This window comes from Anabrus simplex, chromosome 10 (assembly GCF_040414725.1).
Source record: "Anabrus simplex isolate iqAnaSimp1 chromosome 10, ASM4041472v1, whole genome shotgun sequence".
Classification (NCBI taxonomy): Eukaryota; Metazoa; Arthropoda; class Insecta; order Orthoptera; family Tettigoniidae; genus Anabrus; species Anabrus simplex.
In genome coordinates, this window is record NC_090274.1 from 107,115,912 (window position 1) to 107,136,961 (window position 21,050).

Genomic DNA, 21,050 nt, shown 5'->3' on the forward strand with positions numbered 1-21,050 from the left:
GATAGGAATTATTTGATAAGATACATAACCTGAATCTTAACTTTTGCATTCAGGTTAAATTTTCAGTCTTTACTTCCTACAATTTCTGAGTTTTGTTACATAGTTAATTCATTTTAACATTTCTTCACATGTGTAGATTTCAGTCCTAATTCTACTTTTGACCTGAATTTCCACATTACAGCTTAATAAGAGTCTGATCTGGGACTCTGGTTATACAATTCCAAAAGGAATAGCGCTAAACCAACTAGAACACCAGGGAACACGTAGACCACCGCGCTAAATTTCACTATATTTTCAGTAACCTTATCGCCAACGCAATAAATATATTACTACATATTCCGCATAACAATACTGCCATTAAAATTTGTTGGTAGTATTCTAGTTTGCAAAACTGCAGCCTATGTATCTAGCTGTTTATCTGACAGTTGTAGTACAGGCCCTAAAAATGGTCAAATCAAATATGCTTGCCCTACACTGTTGAAATAAATCTCAATAATTATTTTTATTTGATATAAGACACTACTTTGAACTTAAAACCAAACATGTCACTTCTCGTAATGCACTACAATATGGTAAATTTTGAAACAAAGGGGTGGCTCAAAGTCCGTCACAGTCACTACACTGATATGGAGCGTCTTTTCACCTGGCCTTGCTGTGCGGTGTTTTTTTATTGTCAGAACAAATAATACATCTTCTCTGTGCCTTCTTTTTACTGTCAGAAAGAGGAACTCAGTTTGGAAAATGTTTTTGAGTAATCCAAGCTATCTTCGAACCGGAGGTGCTGGGTTCAAATTCATTGCCTGCAGACAGGACTAATCTTGAGCAAACGTCTTGAATAAACTGGAAGGTGCTGAGTTTCTTTGCTTTCTGACTGAATTATTATTATCATTCGCTGTTGCCATCACAATCAGATGGAAGCCATGCTCAGAACAAACAATATCAAACAACTTTACGAGGGAAGCTCCTTTCATGAGTTCTCATACCTTTGAACAGATCGATATTCTTCCTCTAAACAGTGACGTCGTGCTATCTGGCGATATTATATACAACTTCATGCTTACTGGCATCGACACAGGAGTGCTAGAGCTCTAATATTATGTTCGTCCCCAACACAAAGTGCGAGAAATTGAACAATGTAATATTACGCTCGTCGCAGTTTTATAAAGTTACCTTACAACGTAACAGTACAGCACCCGTGTTAATAGTTTTTGACATTTTATTCAATGCTAGGGAAAGTAATGAATATAATAGCTGTCGGAATATTTAGAACGGCCACAAATTTTTCTCCACACACAAACGAGTTTTAATGACCATGATAGGGCAGCAATTTCTAAATATAAATTTATGAAAATAGCAAGTTCTAAAAATGGAAAAAAAAAAAAAAAAATATCTGACTCTGCTATGGATGCCAGTTAGGTTAATATTTGTAAATCTGACAAATACTGAGGACACATCTACTAAAACATACTAATATGGATTGTATTCCAATAGGTCAATTGGCATGGGTAATTTGCTTCCCCGTGCTTCATTGCTTGATTACAGACCTGCATAGAGTTGCTGCAGGTTGTCATATGTACAAGGGAAACAACCCAAATTTATAGGGAGTGGTATAAAACTATATTACAGAACCACTTCAGACCAATTTGATATTAGTTCACTGTCTAAGTTTACTTGCTTGTAGCGTCAGAATCATCATGTTCACTTGGTATGTAATTGTTAACCTCGTCCTCAGTTTCAGAACCAGTGTCTTGCAAAAGAACATCATCTAAATTTCGTACACTTAAATTAGACATACTAAATATTGAATACTGAATTTTCACGACCGCATTGTAATCGAAACCGACTTTCAACTTATTAGGTCGTGTTACATACATTTAGTACGTGTTGAAGAGATGTTAAGTACAGAACAAAAATGGCCAACCAGACATCAGTGGGATCCGAACCCACAATCTCCCGATTTTGCGTCGGTTGCTCTACCAATTGAGCTATGGTGGCCTAGGCCATCTTTGTTCTGTTGGAAAGGATCTAAGCTACAGGTCTGGTACTACTACCATCACACTGTAGAGTGCGTTTAAGTTGCCCGTTGAGGGCCAAGTCAATGAATATTGAATTTTCACGAGCTCATTGTAATCGAAACCGACTTTCAACTTATTAAAGATAAAAATTTCATTGTTACGTATTGAAAATTATCACAGTTAAATTGAAATAATAAATATGGTAGTTCAACCTATTCAATACAAGTAAATAAGAGATGTAGGGATTACATTCTTATTTAATTAAAAAATGGAAAAGGTACCGGTTTCGACCCCAGTCTGGGTTATCATCAGCCGATTATAACTTGAAAAACAATGCATAAGTAAGAAAGAAGTTAAAGGTCAAGTCCACACAATATCAGTTGAAGAGGCGATATAAAAATGACGGGGGTAGGCACTGTTCAATTTAGACAGAGTGGAATGTGAGTTGCTTAAAAGAAGTAATGCGTAATCTTCCGAGCGTCAGCACGTCACACGCAATGTTTGGCACTGTCTCACAATGTTCACGAAAAGAAGAGAACAGTTAAATGAGCCAGACTGCATACACCGTCAGGCACAAAGTCCCAACACAATCCAAATATGAAGATCTAAAGTCATTAAGAAGCTGAAGACGAGCAGCTCAACCGAAGTAACTTGCAAGCTTCAGAAGATCGGCACGGTGTTTACGTCAAGTGCATTTAAAGATAAAAATTTCATTGTTCCGTATTGAAAGTATTAACGTTAAAAATTAAATAATTGAAAAAGAGGTTCAACCTATTCAATTCATAAGAGAAAGAAATGTAGTGATTACATTCTTATTTAATAGTAATTAGAAAATGGGACCGGTTTCGACCCTAGTCCAGGTCATCGTCAGCCGTTCAAAACATAAAAAACATGAAAAATAATGCATATGAAAAAGAAAAAGATTAAGTGAACTCTGGATCGGTATAAGATGAAATATAAATTGATGATGGGGGTAGAAATTGTGAGTCACTTAAAAGAAAACAGTACGTAAAAATTATGAATGGTAGTACGGCACACGCAATGATGGGTAAAGTCTCACAATGTTTATGAATAGTGGAGAACGGTCAAATGGGTCAGTTTTTACACTCTGTCAGGCTCAAAGTCACAACACTATCGAACAAAATATGAAGATCCATAAATATGTTGAAGTCGCAGGCGAATAGATTTATAGAAGCAAACCGCCAGCTCCCGGTGATCAGCGCGGCAAATTCAAGGCCATGCGCTGCGGTCTCGAACGCCAAAGTAGAATGGAGAATATCCTGAAGATCCAGCACTTGCCTCGGCTGCGGGAAGCTAATCACGTTATACTGAATTGCGTTGTATATTTCTATATATACGTGATTCCAGCGCATGGCCTTGAATTTGCCGCGCTGATCACCGGGAGCTGGCGGTTTGTTTCTATAAATCTATTCTGCGACTTCAACATATTTATGGATCTTCATATTTTGTTCGATAGTTTTGTGACTTTGTGCCTGACAGAGTGTAAAAACTGACCCATTTGACCGTTCTCCACTATTCATAAACATTGTGAGACTTTACCCATCATTGCGTGTGCCGTACTACCATTCATAATTTTTACGTACTGTTTTCTTTTAAGTGACTCACAATTTCTACCCCCATCATCAATTTATATTTCATCTTATACCGATCCAGAGTTCACTTAATCTTTTTCTTTTTCATATGCATTATTTTTCATGTTTTTTTATGTTTTGAACAGCTGACGATGACCTGGACTAGGGTCGAAACCGGTCCCATTTTCTAATTACTATTAAATAAGAATGTAATCACTACATTTCTTTCTCTTATGTATTGAACCTCTTTTTCAATTATTTAATTTTTAACGTCAAGTGCGGTAGTTTCATACGCTGACGGAGATTGAAGGATAGATTATTGATCAAGTATCTGCTTAGTTCACGAAAATGTACCTACATATATATACTTATAATACGATTATTGATCAAGTATCTGCTTAGTTCACGAAAATGTACCTACATATATATACGTATAATACGATTCAATGTAATTGAATGCGTAATTATGATCTTGAAGATTTTTAGAACAGTTGACGTGAAAAAACAATAGTGAATAGAAAAAAATGGTAAAAAGCGCAATACCAGAAACAAATGAAAACATGTATGCACAGTGCGCTATTTCTTGAATATAAAATATTCAGGTCGTGAATGAAGTAGTCAAAGTTGGTGGATGCAAGGCATGAAATTAAATTTGAAAGTGAGGGCCTAAAATGAAGGTGGCAATGCATTTTTTTTTAATAGGGGTGAAAAGAAAAATAGGATAAATTAATAAAGAAAGAAGATTAGTAGATAAGAAAAGATTAAAAGGGTTTAAAGTTGAGAGGTGGTGAGAAAGGATAAGATAGGGATGAAGGAGGGGTAGTTTAGGGTTTGTTACTGGAGGTATAAAATGTGGGTAGGAACTGTGTAAGGCATGGAAAATTGAATTCGGGTTTTGAAATTTAGGATTTTCAAGAAGAAGAATTCAATTTTCCATGCCTTACAAAGTTCCTACCCACATTTTACACCTCCAGTAACCCACCCTCCTAACCATTTTTTCTATTCACTATTGTTTTTTCACGTCAATGTTCTAAAAATCTTCAAGATCATAATTACGTATTCAATTACATTGAATCGTATTATAAGCATATATATATAGATACATTTTCGTGAGCTAAGCAAATACTTGATCAATAATCTATCCTTCAATCTCCGTCAGCATATGAAACTACAGCACTTGACGTTGTAAACCCGCGTCAATCTTCTGAAGCTTGCAAGTTACTTCGGCTGAGCTGCTCGTCTTCGGCTTCTTAATGACTTTAGATTTTCATATTTGGATTGTGTTGTGACTTTGTGCCTGATGGTGTATGCAGTGTGGCTCATTTAACTGTTCTCTTCTTTTTGTGAACATTGTGAGACAGTGCCAAACATTGCATGTGCCGTGCTGAGGCTCGGAAGATTACGCATTACTTCTTTTAAGTAACTCACATTCCACTCTGTCTAAATTGAACAGTGCCTACCCCCGTCATTTTTATATCGCCTCATCAACTGATATTGTGTGGACTTGACCTTTAACTTCTTTCTTACTTATGCATTGTTTTTCAAATTATAATCGGCTGATGATGACCCAGACTGGGGTCGAAACCAGTACCTTTTCCATTTTTTAATTAAATAAGAATGTAATCCCTACATCTCTTATTTACTTGTATTGAATAGGTTGAACTACCATATTTATTATTTCAATTTAACTGTGATAATTTTCAATACGTAACAATGAAATTTTTATCTTTAATAAGTTGAAAGTCGGTTTCTATTACAATGCGCTCGTGAAAATTCAATATTCATTGACTTGGCCCTCAACGGGCAACTTAAACGCACTCTACAGTGTGATGGTGGTAGTACCAGACCTGTAGCTTAGATCCTTTCCAACAGAACAAAGATGGCCTAGGCCACTATAGCTCAATTGGTAGAGCAACCGATGCGAAATCGGGAGGTTGTGGGTTCGGATCCCACTGGTGTCTGGTTGGCCATTTTTGTTCTGTACTTAACATCTCTTCAACACGTACTAAATGTACGTAACACGACCTAATAAGTTGAAAGTCGGTTTTGAATACTAAATATTCATAAGAATGACACAAAGAAGCCTGACTCTCAAACACAGACTCTTTCTGTCCAATGTATATATGTTCTGTTCATTTTGCAGCCGAGTTTATGTAGGAACGTGGTTATGATATCAATGCCTTGAAAGAAGAGCTCTTGAATTATGTTCATTACCAGTACATTTTATGGATATGGTATAGAAGCATCCAACAGTATTTTGGTGATGTCACAGCTCGCTGAAATGGTGGCTATTATTTTAGCTACAGTAAAATCATGCACACATAGATTCTCTAAGCTCTATCAGGAGCAACTTCAAACTGCATGACAATGCACACCTCCCTTTGCGTTGATTAATCAAACATGTGGTTATGATGTAATAGAAGATTCATGCACTCATCATCAAATTTTTCAAGAGACATTAACACATTGGAGACCAAGCCTGAGGCTGACTCGGGCCCGCATATTTATTAGATTGTCAACACAGCCCGAATGAGAATTGGGTGGAAACTATATACAGTATACAACTTTGTAGAAATTTTATAACAGCTATACCATACGCTCGAGTCCTCTGTCGTTGCTTTCCCGAACTTATAGCAGCTTATTTTTGCATGTGTTTGCTTCTAAACTCCATGCTTCCAGCTGTTCAAGGTGCGTGCTTTCAACATTTTGTTTGCATCGTGCGAAGTGTTTAGTCTGTGATTTGTTGCTGCTATCATGAGTGGATCATTGAATGAAAGTGGAATTGTAGAGATGTTAGAAGAGATTTTTGATGAAAGTGGTTCAGAAGAAGTGGTAAGTTGATTCAGATCCAGACGCTGATTTTGAAGTTCATGTTATGGCAATCACAAATGCATTTGTGTTGTAGTAGGATCCACAGGATGCAGGTACCAGAAGAAAAGTGACATCTACAACAGTTCATGGTCAAGTTAGGTGAAGCTCTTGTAGTGAAATCTGGAGCAGATGTCCAGCAGTAACCAGGATCAAGTACAGCCTCCAACAGATTGCTAGGATGGCATTTTGTTGAGAAGATTCCTCCAACAGAAAAGAAAGCATAAGCAAAATGCATTGCAAAGTCTGTGCACATAAAGGAAAAGTGGGAAATGGGAAAGTAAAAAGAAAAGAGACAGGCTGGTGGTGTCCAATGTGTTGTGTAGCACTTTGTGTCTCTGAATGCTTTAAACTACTCCACACTCAAGACATTTGTTGCCACACATGTTTGTTGTTGTTGTGAAAGGCATACTGTTGGAAAATGTGTAATGTGAAAAGTATTCAGTAGAACTTAATGCAACTTTTTAATCTGTAAAATAGATACTTTTAATTTTTTGATGATATAAATGTGCTACAATTGCAACCTACTTACTATTTTCTACAATTTTTTTTAAACCTTCAAAATATGGCGGTCTGTCTGCCCATATGCCATGCCATCTTAAGACATGGTCTTCAATGTCTTAATTTTAAGAATCCTTAGGAAGGTTCAAATCTACATTTTTAATGTTCAACTTAAATAAAAACTAAGAACGCAGTACTACATGGTCTGTACTAAATGTGTTCCAGGTCACCAAAGTCTCATACTAATGTGTGTCGCAGTGTGTAACACCCGGTAAAGGGTTCCAGCTCAGGGTAACGAGTCAAGACCTCAACGGCAGCAAAGGTGGAGAATATGTTTCGGTACGGTGGAGCTGGCAACCCATTCCTCTGGGGGTAACCCACTGCCTTGTGGGATCCTTAAAGCTACGAAAATCCTCAATTACGTTAGGCCTAGCAGGCCAGTAAAAGAGCTGATTTGTACTTCCTTTCAAAACACATAAGAGCCCTGGAACGCATTTATCCACTAAATTAAGACACCAGCATAAGCGGACTCATGTCAGGGATGATGTTTTATGGCCTGATGATAGACAGGATCTTGCAAACATGCAAAAATCCCAGAGGAGACTAACACGGACTGGGATCATCAACTTACTCAGTCTCACAGGAAAATGTGAAAAACTAGTGGACCTCATGAAAAGGAGGAAATTAAAGATAATGGGGCTGCGTGAAACCAAATGGAGAGGGATAGGAATGAAGAAATTAAGGAAACAGTATACACTGTATTGGCATGGAAATGACAAAGAGATGAGGAATAGTGTTTGTTTCATCATGAGTAAAGATCTAGAAGGAGTTGCTGACCTTCAGTATGTTAGTGAGAGAATAATAAAGGTGACTGTGCATTTAGGGAAAGAAAAACTATCTTTGGTACAGATGTTGTCAAGAGGATAAGAACCAGTTTCTTGATGAATTGGAAAAAGTTATTAGTAAAGAGAGAGTAATCATTATAGGACATCTGAACACATAGATTGGGACAGATAGAACAGGATATGAGAATGTAATGGAACCTTGTGGTTATGGTCAAAGAAATATAGAAGGTGAACATCTCCTTGACTTCTGCATGAGGAATGGGTTGGTGTTGAAAAACAGTTGGTTCAAGAAGAGTCAGAGCCATAAGATAAACACAATACAATTGGGATGGACTACAAAAGACTGTAATTGAGTATGTCATCTCAGATGAAGAGAGGAGCAGAATGATAACAGATATCAGAGTAATACCCAGCGAGAGCCTTGACAGTGAGCACCGTCTATTAGTAGCGGACATGGCAAACTTCTATGTGCCAAAGGTACAAAACAGGAAAATGCCAAAAATCAAAGTATAGGAACTCCAGAAAACAGATACGAGAACTGAGTACAGTATCAGAACTAGATAAAAACCCTGTTACCAAGAGATCAAAGCAAAAATGGAGAGGCAGAATGGGCCAGACTAAGGGACACATTGGTTAAGGAAGCAACTGAAGTTTGGGAAAAGACAAATATGAAAACAAGGGAGAAGGAAACACCTTGGTGGAATGAAAGAGTGAGAGCAGCAATCAGGGAAAGAAATCTCTTGCAGAAAGAAATGGAGTGGGAGAAAAAATCAACCGGATATTACTAGAAACGAGGCAAAGATCAGAAACCTCAAACAAATATACCAAAACAAGATACTGGATGTTGAAAGAACAGTTACAGAAGAAAAGATCAAGGCATGGAAAATATTCACCCAGAAACTGGAGGAGGACAGCAGAGGCAATAAGAAACTACTGTATTGTGTTATCAGAGGTAAAACGAAACCCAATGAATACCATAAAGGCACTTGAAGATGAAACTGGAAATGTGGTTAGGACAAAAAGTGACATGAGAGAAGTCCTGAAGAACCATTTCGACCCCCTACAGAATAGACCAGTTCAAGAACAAAATACAACTGGAAATCCAAGCCTACAATTGAACCACAGTTAGAGGAGGAGCAATATGGATTTTTATGAGTGTGTAGAATAATAGCCATCAAAGAATACTGAAGACTCATCATTCAGAGAAGAGATTTTACATTTCTGACTCACAAGGGTTATCTTGTTTGTAAATTAGAGTTTTAAACTTATCATTAGATAGATATTAAGGAGTTAATTTTACCAATATGTTGTTTTACATTGTTATATCTTCAAGTTTCTCTACTTATTATGCAGCTGATGATGGTGCCTGAATGAGCACCAAAACTCGTTCTGCAATAAAATATATGTTGTAAAAACCATCTAACAACAGTGTATTTGCATTGAACAAGGTGGAACCTTAAAGATTTTTATTCAATTGTGATCTCAGTTCAATACGGGCAAATAAGATGAAGTTCCTCACATTTAAAGATCTTCAGAGGTCGATGCCATAAACAAATATCATTAAAAAAGGGAAAGAAAAAAAAAGGATCTAATTTTGAGCACCCGCATGCTGATGGAAAAGTTTTGGGAGAAAAGCAAGAACCTGGTCATTGTATTCCTGGATATAGAAAAGTCCAATAATATGTTATGAGAGATAAGATCTGGGAGTGCCTGAGGAAAAGAAACGCGCCTGAAGGACTAGTAAGGTAAATTCAGATGTAGTACAAAGACTGTTCCAGCTGTGTACAGATTGGGGAAGGTAGATTATCATGGTTTGAGACCAAGAGTGGAGTTCAGCAGGGAAGTGCACTGTCCCACTACTGTTCATCACTGTTATGGACAACATAATGCAGATCATCAAGGAAAAGTTAGGTAAACTGAATGCAGTGGCCTTTGCTGATGATATCATGATTTGGGGTGAAACAGAAGAGGAAGTACAGACCAGACTCAACGTATGGAAAACCCAGTTCCAGGAATATAACCTCAACATCAGCGAAACCAAGACGGTGGTGATGGCAGTCAACTGAGAAGGGAGTCCAGCAAGTGTAAAACTAGGAGACCACCAGCTAGCGTGTGAATAGTTTTCCTTATCTTGGAAGTGTAATCTCCAGGGATAATTTGGTCAGAAAGGAAATTACAGAGTGCAAAAGGGATCAGAATTCTACCAACAAGTAAGAACACTTTTATGGGATGATATGATTCCAAAACCAACCAAAATGATGACATTTAACAACTATTTCATACCAATATTGACCTACGGTAATGATTATAAGTTAAAAACTTCATTTTCGCGTATTGAACTGAGATTCACAATTAGAATTAAGGAAGGTTCAACCTTTTCAATACAAAACGTGTTGTATAAGATGTTCACAACATATTATTTATTATATTATTAGAACCGGTTTCAACGCTTATTGCGTCATCATCAGCTACAAAAATCACAATGGGCAAAGTACATATCATAAAAATTGCATAAATGACTCTTGCATGGCTGAATACAAATGATGGACTGCTTTTCTCCTTAAAGGCTAGAAGAAAATGAGTAAATCATGATGATGTGATGTGACACATAAAAGCGTAGTAGTTTGATGGGTGAGTATTGTGCATAAAATTGATCTGATGCTTTGAACATAAACGTCTGAATGTGATAATAAAACGATGTAGTAAAAACAATGTAGTAAAATTGTCCACTCTTCTGTTGTTGTTCAATTAAGACACATAAGTCCAGGTCCGATGTTATATGAGGTTGGCAAGACCAACAAAAAGATTTTGTCAAGGCCGGGACACCTGATGTTAAGCGATTGAATAAGGTTGATCTTCAAATTACTCTCAGCTCAACAAGGGTGGTGAATCTTGAAAAAAAAAAAACCTAAGTTAATGAAATGGAAAACTAAATGGAGTTGCGGCCAAGGATGATAGGATATGAGACTCACCTTGTTCAGCGTGCTGTATGTGTAGTGTGAGAAGAGTTGTGTACAAGTGAGATGGGTGTGACTGAGTAACGAAGGTAGAGTGAGAGGGGTGGAAAGGGGAAAGGAGAGGGATAGGGAGGCGGAGTTTAAGGCGGGTCAGGAGGGCGGAGTGGTAGTGGTGTGGGACGTAAAAGAGTGCTGTGGAGAGCGTGAAAGATCGATTTTCCTCCCGTGGTTTTTATACCTCTAAATTTCCTAGAAGACACTGCACTTAACACCAATAACATTTTTTCAAATATACACATATGGTCTAGACATGTCGATGATACTCTGGTTATTCTAGATGACAGAACGGTTAATGCAGCTACCACCCTTAATAACTTAAACAAGATAGATTCTAATATAAAATTCACATTAGAATCCGAGTCCAATAACTCAATCAACTTTTTAGATCTTACAATTAAGAGACTTCCTTCTTCTTTAGAATACAATATCTACAGAAAACCAACCCAAACAGCGACTACTATCAGAAAAGACTCCACACATCCACACGCACATGAATGCGCCACTTACTACAGTATGGTAGACCGTGCACTAAAAATACCGTTATCCAAGGAAAACCTAAAGAAGGAATTGAACACCATTCGTGCCATTGCTAAATTCAACGGTTATAACACCTCACTCATAGAACGCATCATTAACAAATGTAAACATAGACTAAAGACAACATTAACCAAAGAAAGACCTAACCCTGCCCTATTCGCCACCTTCACCTTTAACGAAAACATACACAGTGTAACGAACGTTTTCAAGAAACATAATATAAAAATTTCGTACAAAACCAGCAATAGAAATATACTGTAGATATAGTTCACAATTCCAAATCAATTAACAGATCCGACATTTACGCAAAGTCAGGTGTTTACCGTTTTCAATGCAATAACTGTTTTTCCTCATACATCGGACAGACCGAGCGTAGCTGCAAAGTTAGATACTTAGAACACATCAATGCTATCAGATATAATAGATTTTCTGCAATAGGCCAACACATACATGACTTAAAGCATAATTTTACTACCATAGAACGAGACCTAGAAATTCTCAAAAACATAAATAAAGGCCCTTTACTCGACATTACGGAGAACTGTTTCATTCACCTAGACCAATTTTTTAACCCTAACTTAAATCTTAACGAAATTTCAGAAAAATCCAATATCCTTTTCGACTTCCTAATCGAAGTCTTTAGAGGTATAAAAACCACGGGAGGAAAATCGATCTTTCACGCTCCCCACAGCACTCTTTTACGTCCCACACCACTACCACTCCGCCCTCCTGACCCGCCTTAAACTCCGCTTCCCTACCCCTCTCCTTTTAACACCTCTCACTCTACCTTTGTTACTCAGTCACACCCATCTCACTTGTCCACAACTCTTCTCACACTACACATACAGCACGCTGAACAAGGTGAGTCTCATATCCTATCACCCTTGGCCGCAACTCCATTTAGTTTTCCATTTCATTAACTTAGGTTTTTTTTTTTTTTTTTTTTTTCAAGACTCACCACCCTTGTTGAGCTGAGAGTAATTTGAAGATCAACCTTATTCAATCGCTTAACATCAGGTGTCCTGGCCTTGACAAAATATTTTTGTTGGTCTTGCCAACCTCATATAACATCGGACCTGGACTCATGTGTCTTAATTGAACAACAACAGAAGAGTGGACAATTTTACTACATTGTTTTTACTACATCGTTTTATTATCACATTCAGACGTTTATGTTCAAAGCATCAGATCAATTTTATGCACAATACTCACCCATCAAACTACTACGCTTTTATGTGTCGCATCACATCATCATGTTTTACTCATTTTCTTCTAGCCTTTATGGAGAAAAGCAGTCCATCATTTGTATTCAGCCATGCAAGAGTCATTTATGCAATTTTTATGAGATGTACTTTGCCCATTTATGATTTTTGTAGCTGATGATGACGCAATAAGCGTCGAAACCGGTTCTAATAATATAATAAATAATATGTTGTGAACATCTTATACAACACGTTTTGTCTTGAAAAGGTTGAACCTACCTTAATTCTAACTACGGTAATGAAGCGTGCACCCTCACAAAAAGAGATTCATCAAGACTGCAAGCATCAGAGATGAAATTTATTAGATCCACCATCCAGGAGACCAAGATGGACAAGTTAAGAAATGAGGAGGTGAGGAAATAAGCCGGAATAAAGACATCCCTATTAGACCAAATTGGCAAATCCAGACTACGGTGGTACGGGCATGTGGTGAGGATGAAGTTGCGTAATTTGAACGATGGATCATTCGATGAAGTTATTACATATTTTATTTGTCATTTTAGTAACTTTTAAGATAGTATACATCAGCCTAGACTAAACCTTCCTGACCATTTTAGGTGATAAAATGATAAAATTGGTGCTTTTCCTTGACTGAAGATTAATATCTTTCCGCTTGTTTTTACGTTGTTAGTACGAGTCACCATCATTATCATTGTACAGTTCCAGTTTCCTAGGTACTGTTAATGAGCCTCTTCCTGTCCATATACAACTTGTCATGGAGAACATCATCCAGTGTAACTAGATCAACAATGATCATGTCCATCCATCGGGTTTTAGGTCTTCCTGCAGGATCTGAAAGTAATTTTCATGGTATCCCATGTTCAACGGAGAAAAAAGCCAGATTGGTGCCTTTGAGATAGGCCATGGCCGACGTCCTTCCCATTCCCATCCGTGGGGAAAGATACCAAACTTAGTACAACCTGTTACACATGGATTGCAAAACAAAAACAAAACTTTTAATCTCCCTTCCCCGTTGTGTCACACGCAGGGTATGTTACGTGCCTGGTGCCAGGAAACAGCTTGCGTGCCAATACATCCTTGGCCGACCGCATGCTCTCTGATGCGGCATGCAAAACCAAATGCGGTTTTTATTGATATCTCAAAAAGTAACTGTCCAATTTTGAAAATACTTACATACCATATTTACGCGAATAATACCCACACATTTTTAAAAAAAATTTGAGGCACGAAATTGGGGTGCGGTTTTTAGCATCAAAGTTGGCATTTCCTTTTTTTTCAAAATAAGCCTACCTAAAGTTAGGGTGTGGGGATTATTCGGTGGCGGGGATTATTCGCGTAAATACGGTATTTGAACTTGTACGCAGTTGAGCTTTTAGGCCAGCTGTATGAATTTGTACCATTCCATTTAAAAATATGGAGTTGCTATCAATATCCTGGATATTAATCACCCCATGAGAATACGTAGCACATTATTTTACAAGCCTCTGGGTATCATTTACGAATATGAAAAGAGAATACCGATATCTTTAATGATTTAGATGTTATTTCCGTGTAAGATCTTAGGTGAATAACCCTGTATATACTGGGTGGTATATTACATTAAGACGTATGATGAAGAAAAGATGGGAGATTGGAAAAGACGTATTGATAACATTTATTGACATTGAGAAAGCTTATGAGAGTGTGCCCAGACAGCTGGTATGGGACACATGAGGAAGAAAACAAGTTAACAGAGTGGAAGTGCAAATGATAAAAGTTATGTACAAAAATTATGTTAGTAGTCTGACGACTAGTATAGGATAAACAAACTGATTTAAAATTGAAACTGGTCTCCGACAGGGAAGTGTACTATCCCCTATACTAGTCATCATAGTCATGGATGAAATTCATACGAACATTAAACAGAGATTGGGAAGACAGGCGACAAAAGCCTTGTTGTTTGCAGATGATATAGTGATATGGGGTGAGGATGAAAGGGAAGTGCAAAACCACGTAGATGTATGGAATCAAGAGATAGAAAAATATGGGATGAAAATAAACACAGAGAAAAGTAAAACAATAGTGATGACAAGGGGAACGAAGGAAGGAAGGAAGGAAGGAAGGAAGGAAGGAAGGAAGGAAGGAAGGAAGAGGAAAGATAAAACTGAATGGTAAAATACTATAAGTGGTTAAGAGTTTCAATGTACTTGGGAAGTGTAATCACGGAAGATGGAAAGATAACCAAGGAAATTGGGAAAAGAATACAACAAGCAAACAGCTTCTACCAGAGTGTAAGGGGTATTTTGCGGAACCAAGATATCCCAAAGAAATGTGAAAAAGTATTATATTCAACCCAATATATGAACCCATACTAACCTATGCAGATGGATCGTGGACTACAACAAAACGACAGGAGAGTAAAATACAGACAGCAGAGATGAAATTCCTAAGAGGTACTGAGGGCAAGACCAGAAAGGATAGAATTAGGAAAAGGACAGGAATCTTGAAACTTCAAGACAGGATAGAAACAACAAAGCTAACTGGTATGGGCATATAATGAGAATGGGAGAAGAGAGAGTGACAAAAAAACCTTTTTCAGAGAAGTTAACAGGAAAGAGAGCACGAGGAAGACCCCGAAAGAGGTGGACAGATTCAGTGTGGGAGTGCATAGAGAAGAGGGGAGAAAAACGAGAAGATGTACTTAAAAACGGAGAAGAGCGGTGGTGAGACAGGCAGTGATGGAGGTCCCTGATTCACAACCCGACCCGGGAAGCTGGAAACTGGAAATGAAGATGATGATACCAGGTAATGCACCAGCACCTTATTTTCTTTGGAGGTAGGAAACCCAACTAATGCGCACAACATCGTCATCCGAAAAACATTACTACCTGCTTCTTTATGGCCTTAGTAGAACTATACTGTTTATATAATGTTCACGAATATGGTAGAAATCATTAGCGGAAGTGTTATTTCTATTACTTAAACTATAAGTGGAGATGATAAGCAGCTGGAGCTGTAGGCCTGCAGTGGACATATTGGGTTCTCAGGAAGGTCTGGGAGAATAAGGAGGTCCCTGAGGATTGGCAAAAAGGAATAATCATCCCAATTTTCAAGAAAGGAGATAAGAAGGTTTTGAAGAACTACAGGGGAATTACTCTAATATCCCATATTGCTAAGATAATGGAAAGGATACTGGAAAGTAGAATAAGGTTGAGGGTTGAGAATCAGATACAGGAAAATCAGTTTGGTTTCAGAAGTGGAAGGTCACAATCAAACCCATTTTCATTCTGGGACAACTAATGGAAAAGCAATGGGAGTACGGGAATGATATGGTGATGACATTCATAGACATTGAAAAGGCATATGACAGTGTCCCCAGGACTACAGTTTGGGACATGGTGCAAAAGGGAACTGGACAGGGATTAATAAAAATGATCATGGCATTGTATAAGGAATGTTGTAGTTGCATGCAAATACAAGTTGGCAGGACAAGTTGGTTCAAAATCACATGTGGGCTGAGACAGGGAAGTGTTCTATCACCAATCCTGTTTACAATAGTAATAGATGACATCATGAGAACAGCAAAAGCAGCATATGGAGGAAGAGAAATGAACATGTTGTTATTTGCAGATGATATTGTGATTTGGGGAGAAGACGTCAGGAAGGTTCAAGAACAGTTGAATGTGGTGAATGGGAAGATCGAACAATGTGGACTGAAAATAAGTGTAGAAAAGAGTAAAACTCTTGTTATGACTAGAGGGGAGAAGGAAGGGAAAGGTCAGATTAGACTTGCAGACAAGCCCCTTGAAGTAGTGGAAACGTTCAAATACCTGGGAAGTGAATTAATGGAGAATGCTCGACTGGATGCTGAGATTAGTAAGAGAATTCAAGCTGGAAGTTGTTTCTATCATAGTGTAAGAAACATGTTATGGGACAAAGATGTATTACATACCCATAACAACTTACGGAGCAGAAACTTGGACAATGACAAAAAAGGATGAGAATCAAATACAGGCAGCCTAAATGAAGTTCTTGAGGAGTATGATACAGAAGAGTAGAAGAAACAAAAGAGGGAATAAGAAAATCCAGGAAGAAATTGGAGTGGAAAAAATGAATGATAGAACAGATTTTTTCTATTTGCTTTATGTCGCAGCAACACAGATAGGTCCTACGGCAACAATTGGATAGGAAAGGGCTAGGAATTAGAAGGAAGTGGCTGTGGCCTTAATTAAGGTACAGCCCCGGCATTTGCCTGATGTGGAAAAGGGAAACCACGGAAAACCATCTTCAGGGCTGCCGACAGTGGGCCTCGAACCCACTATCTCCCGATTCCTAGATACTGGCCACACTTAAGCGACTGCAGCTATCGAGCTCGGTAATGATAGAATCGAGAAGAGCCGACTAAGATGGTTTGGGCACATAAAGCGAATGAGTGACGAAAGAATGCCAAAAAAGGTGACGGAAATGCAAATGCAAGGAAGGAGAGACCATGGACGACCACAATTGAGATAGAGGGACACAATCCAATGCAGTATTATAGAAAGAAACCTGGACTGGGACACAGTGTTGGAGGAGTGGTGGAAAGACCGTGGAAAGTGGAGAGGAACCATATTTGCCCCTACCCAGCTACAGCTGGATAAAGGGAAATGATGATGATGATGAATGAATGTGTAAAACGATCACAGCTGTGAATAACACTACCTTACGTTTGGAGAGGAAGTGTCTATAAGGACTACAACTTGCTAGCTATGCATTACAGTTTGCAATAGCTAACGTGGTTAAATCACGCATCACTGCTGTAGCATCAGCCAAGCTGTTTGCTAGTAGGTTCGATTCACAAGCTGGTACATTTTTTTCCTTTCTGTGATTAACGCTGTTTACAGTAACTATAATATGGCTGCATACCATCCTGTTTCAAAGGATGAATTATTATTTGGTCCTGAAAAGGACTGATTTCATCTGATGTTACGTAGCCAGATTGGCTATGACATGATCTGTAGGTAGGAAGTAGGGTACCCTGCACATTCAGTGTAACAATTGCTCGAAATGTTAACCACCTTGGTTTGTGCAGATTTCAGCACGATGCTGTAAAAACATTTTTGCACATTGTAACAGGTTAGCAAACCTTGGTGATCATTTGCTGAAGGTGACCAGGATCTTCAGGCTCCTGTGCATACACTACCTACTTTAAGTGATCCCACAGGAAGAAGTCAAGTGGCCTTAGATCGGGAGATCGGGTGATATGGCAGGCCAGTGAATGGGTCCGCCGCTTCCTATCCATTTATTTGAATATGAAGCACGAAGATGGTTCTAGACGACTACTGAACAGTGAGCTGGGGCCCCGTTCTGTTGAAACCACATTCGTAATCGCTCGCACAGTAGCACATTCTCCAGCAACTGTGGAAGTTCGTTTTGAAGAAAATGAAGGTAACGTGCTCCCATTAGATGTCCATCTAGGAAATATGGTCCGATGAGACAGTTGTCCAAGATCTCACACCAGACATCTACTCCCCACTGCACTTGAAATAGGCCCCGTCTTTCTCCCCGCTCCAATAGTGCATACTGTGCTGATTCACGATGTCATTGTTGTGAAATTGTGATTCTTGTGAAAACAGGACTCTTGATTAAACGGTTGCATTACTGGTCTCACTGCATAATACCCATTGACAAAATGTTACTCTAGCATCAAAATCATGTCCATGGAGCAGTTGGTGGAACTGCAGATGGTATGGATAAAATTTATTGTTATGCAGTGTCCAAAACAGCCTCTTCATTTGGACCAGACATTATAGGAGCATCTCTAACAGAAGTTACCCTTCCAAGCGTCTCAGCTGACCACAATCTTCGTTTAAAGTTTCAGAACGTATTGGTAATCGGTAGTCTTCTGTCTGGAAAACGCACGTGATAGAGATGTTGTGACTGGACTGTGTTCTTCCTTGTTTCCTCATAAATGAGCAACATCGACACACTCGTCACTGGAATACCTTGTGAGTGAATGAATACATACTGTGATGTGACCTGATAAGTGTGCATAAACAATGTGTGTACGTTAAGATGGGGCATGATCTGTTGGTAAAAAAAACATGCATAAGGTTAGAATCAAACAACTACAATCCCAGTATTCAAACACCTTGCGTCACGGGCCTTTAACCGACTCAGCCACAAAGACAACATACAAGATGCTCGCTAAAGGATTACTAGTTAAGTATAGCCGTTCCACATCGAAAATTAATATCCGTACCAAAGTCTTCAATAATGCCTTACAGTGTTCATTTAACATTTCACCATTACGGTGCATGCGGCATACATATTAATTCGAGTGTACTTTCTCCATAAATTAGCAACAATTCAACGTTTTCTTCATAGGGATACATCGTGAGGAAATGGGCAAGTGCTATGATATGAAAATGGTAGGAGTGGATTATTATTTGTGCGTGTTGGACTCGGGAGGTTGTGAATTCCAATCCCATGCTGGCCATCCTGAAAGTAGTTTCCCTTGGTTTCCCATTTTCACCATCAGGCAAATTGTGGGACAGTACCATAATAAAAGACCAAGGACGATTTCCTTCCCAATCCTTAATCCACCCATCCTTAGTAGAAAGCCACCAAATCAGAGCACACACTTTAAAACCAATAGCAAAAAAAATTGATTACTGTATCTCCGCTAAAATGGAGCACCTCTGTCGTTCAAAAAATTTCCCTCACGCAGCATTTGAACCACTACGCTGCCGATACACACCTTGTACTCCAGCCCTTAATGATTCAGCCACGAAGTCAACGTGCGTTATGCTTGCTAGAGGTTTAGTACTTAAGAATGTCCATTCCGCCTCGAAAGTTAATACCCGTGTCGAAGTCTTCAGTGATGATTTATAGTGTTCAGTTTACTTCTTTACATTACAGAGCACTGACATAACCTATTAATTCGGTTGTATTACATGTAGTTGTGTTATTTCAAGGTGCAATAAATCAAGTTTTGAATGGTGCTTAGTACATGACACAGAACTGTACATAGTTATTCATTTCCTAGGTCCATGGATCAATTTACAGTGATGACACAGAGGTAGCGGAGAGCCTTATCGACCTTAAGTTATTTGGTGTTCATAAAACTACAGTAAATTACAAGGTTCTTTAGGTTATAGGCATTATTTGGGTTGCCTATCTCTGAAAAAATAAGGGGCTGGTAAGATTAATGATTCTTCTGGGCATGCAAAGGACTAGAAACTGGTACGCCAACATGTTAATATCAAACAAAGATACAAACAGAGAACAGTTACCAGCCAGTCTTCATTGACAGACACAGCTCCAACCCACTTCCCCAGGTCTGGCCGAGATGCCTTGTCGCTCAGGTACGGCTGTATCATGTTGGTGCAGGTCTTCTGTCGCATGTCCCATAGTCTCACTGTTCCATCTTCACTGGCAGATGCTATTTGAGTATCCCTGTACAACAGAAAGTTACACGCCTTCTAGTTCACCCTCCACCATACTGTAATGTCTCCAGCACATGAAGAAGATATCCCAAGCCAGAAAAAGTTGACAAGTAAAACAGATCTGGTTAGCAAATTCACTTCCTTCTGGCAAAATTATCATAACACAAGTAAAACAAAACTATCATTCTCCTTAGCTTTTGAAAGTGTGTAGGCCTACTTCAGCCCATTTCATATTTCCAATAAAACATTGAATCACACCACTTTATTGTAGATTATTTTTCTAATTACATTGCAGTTGGATATCTCAAACTGCTAGTTGTCTTAAGGACTGAGAAAGGCTATTTATTCAGTATCAAACTATTTAAGGTATGAACACTAAATGAAAATTCAACAATCTTCTTTTGAATTCTCTTTATCTACAATTATGTCCAAATTATTTATCATAAGACTAGCCAATAAATTTTCTTCTCAGATTACTACAGATAAACCACACCTGGGCAACTGGAGTGGGACATTGATCATGATGATGATGATTGCTACAGATACCAGGTGTATGCATAACTCTTTTCCGGCTTCACTAAGAGCGAACAGTATGCAGCGTACAAATTTCACACATATATCACTTTGCTCGTCTGACATTAACCTATTGCAAGCCGTCCACTTCATGACCGTATCGATGAGTACAATCAACAAATTAATTTAAAAACCACCTAATCGATACTTTATTTTTTTGCCTTGGGCAAAATTAAAAATACATTAGCACACACAGAACATGTTTCGACCACTTAGTGGTCACCTTCAGCTGTATAAAAATAGTTGAGATGAAAAACATTTGGACAGTAAGCACATTAAACCTTAAAACTATGTCCCATGGGATCTTGAAAACTATTGCTCTAGATGCTCTAAAAGAAGGGTAGGGGCGGGGGTTGGGGGTAAGGTAATGTGTGTGGATGATATTTAAATTACAATTTGCGTCTACAATTGTTTGAAAAATCTTATTAACTAATATACATACTGTATTTAAAATATTTAAAGCGCCTGTGGTG

General features: G+C 38.4%; 1 protein-coding gene across 1 annotated transcript in view; it reads right to left on the reverse strand.

The window, feature by feature from the left end:
* Positions 1-21,050, reverse strand: part of thoc6 (THO complex 6) — a 112,390-nt gene that overhangs the window by 15,279 nt on the left and 76,061 nt on the right. Inside the window, exon 4 of the mRNA XM_067154754.2 lies at positions 19,852-20,014. Coding sequence (XP_067010855.2) covers positions 19,852-20,014 — 163 coding nt within the window. The remainder of the gene's footprint in view (positions 1-19,851; positions 20,015-21,050) is intronic.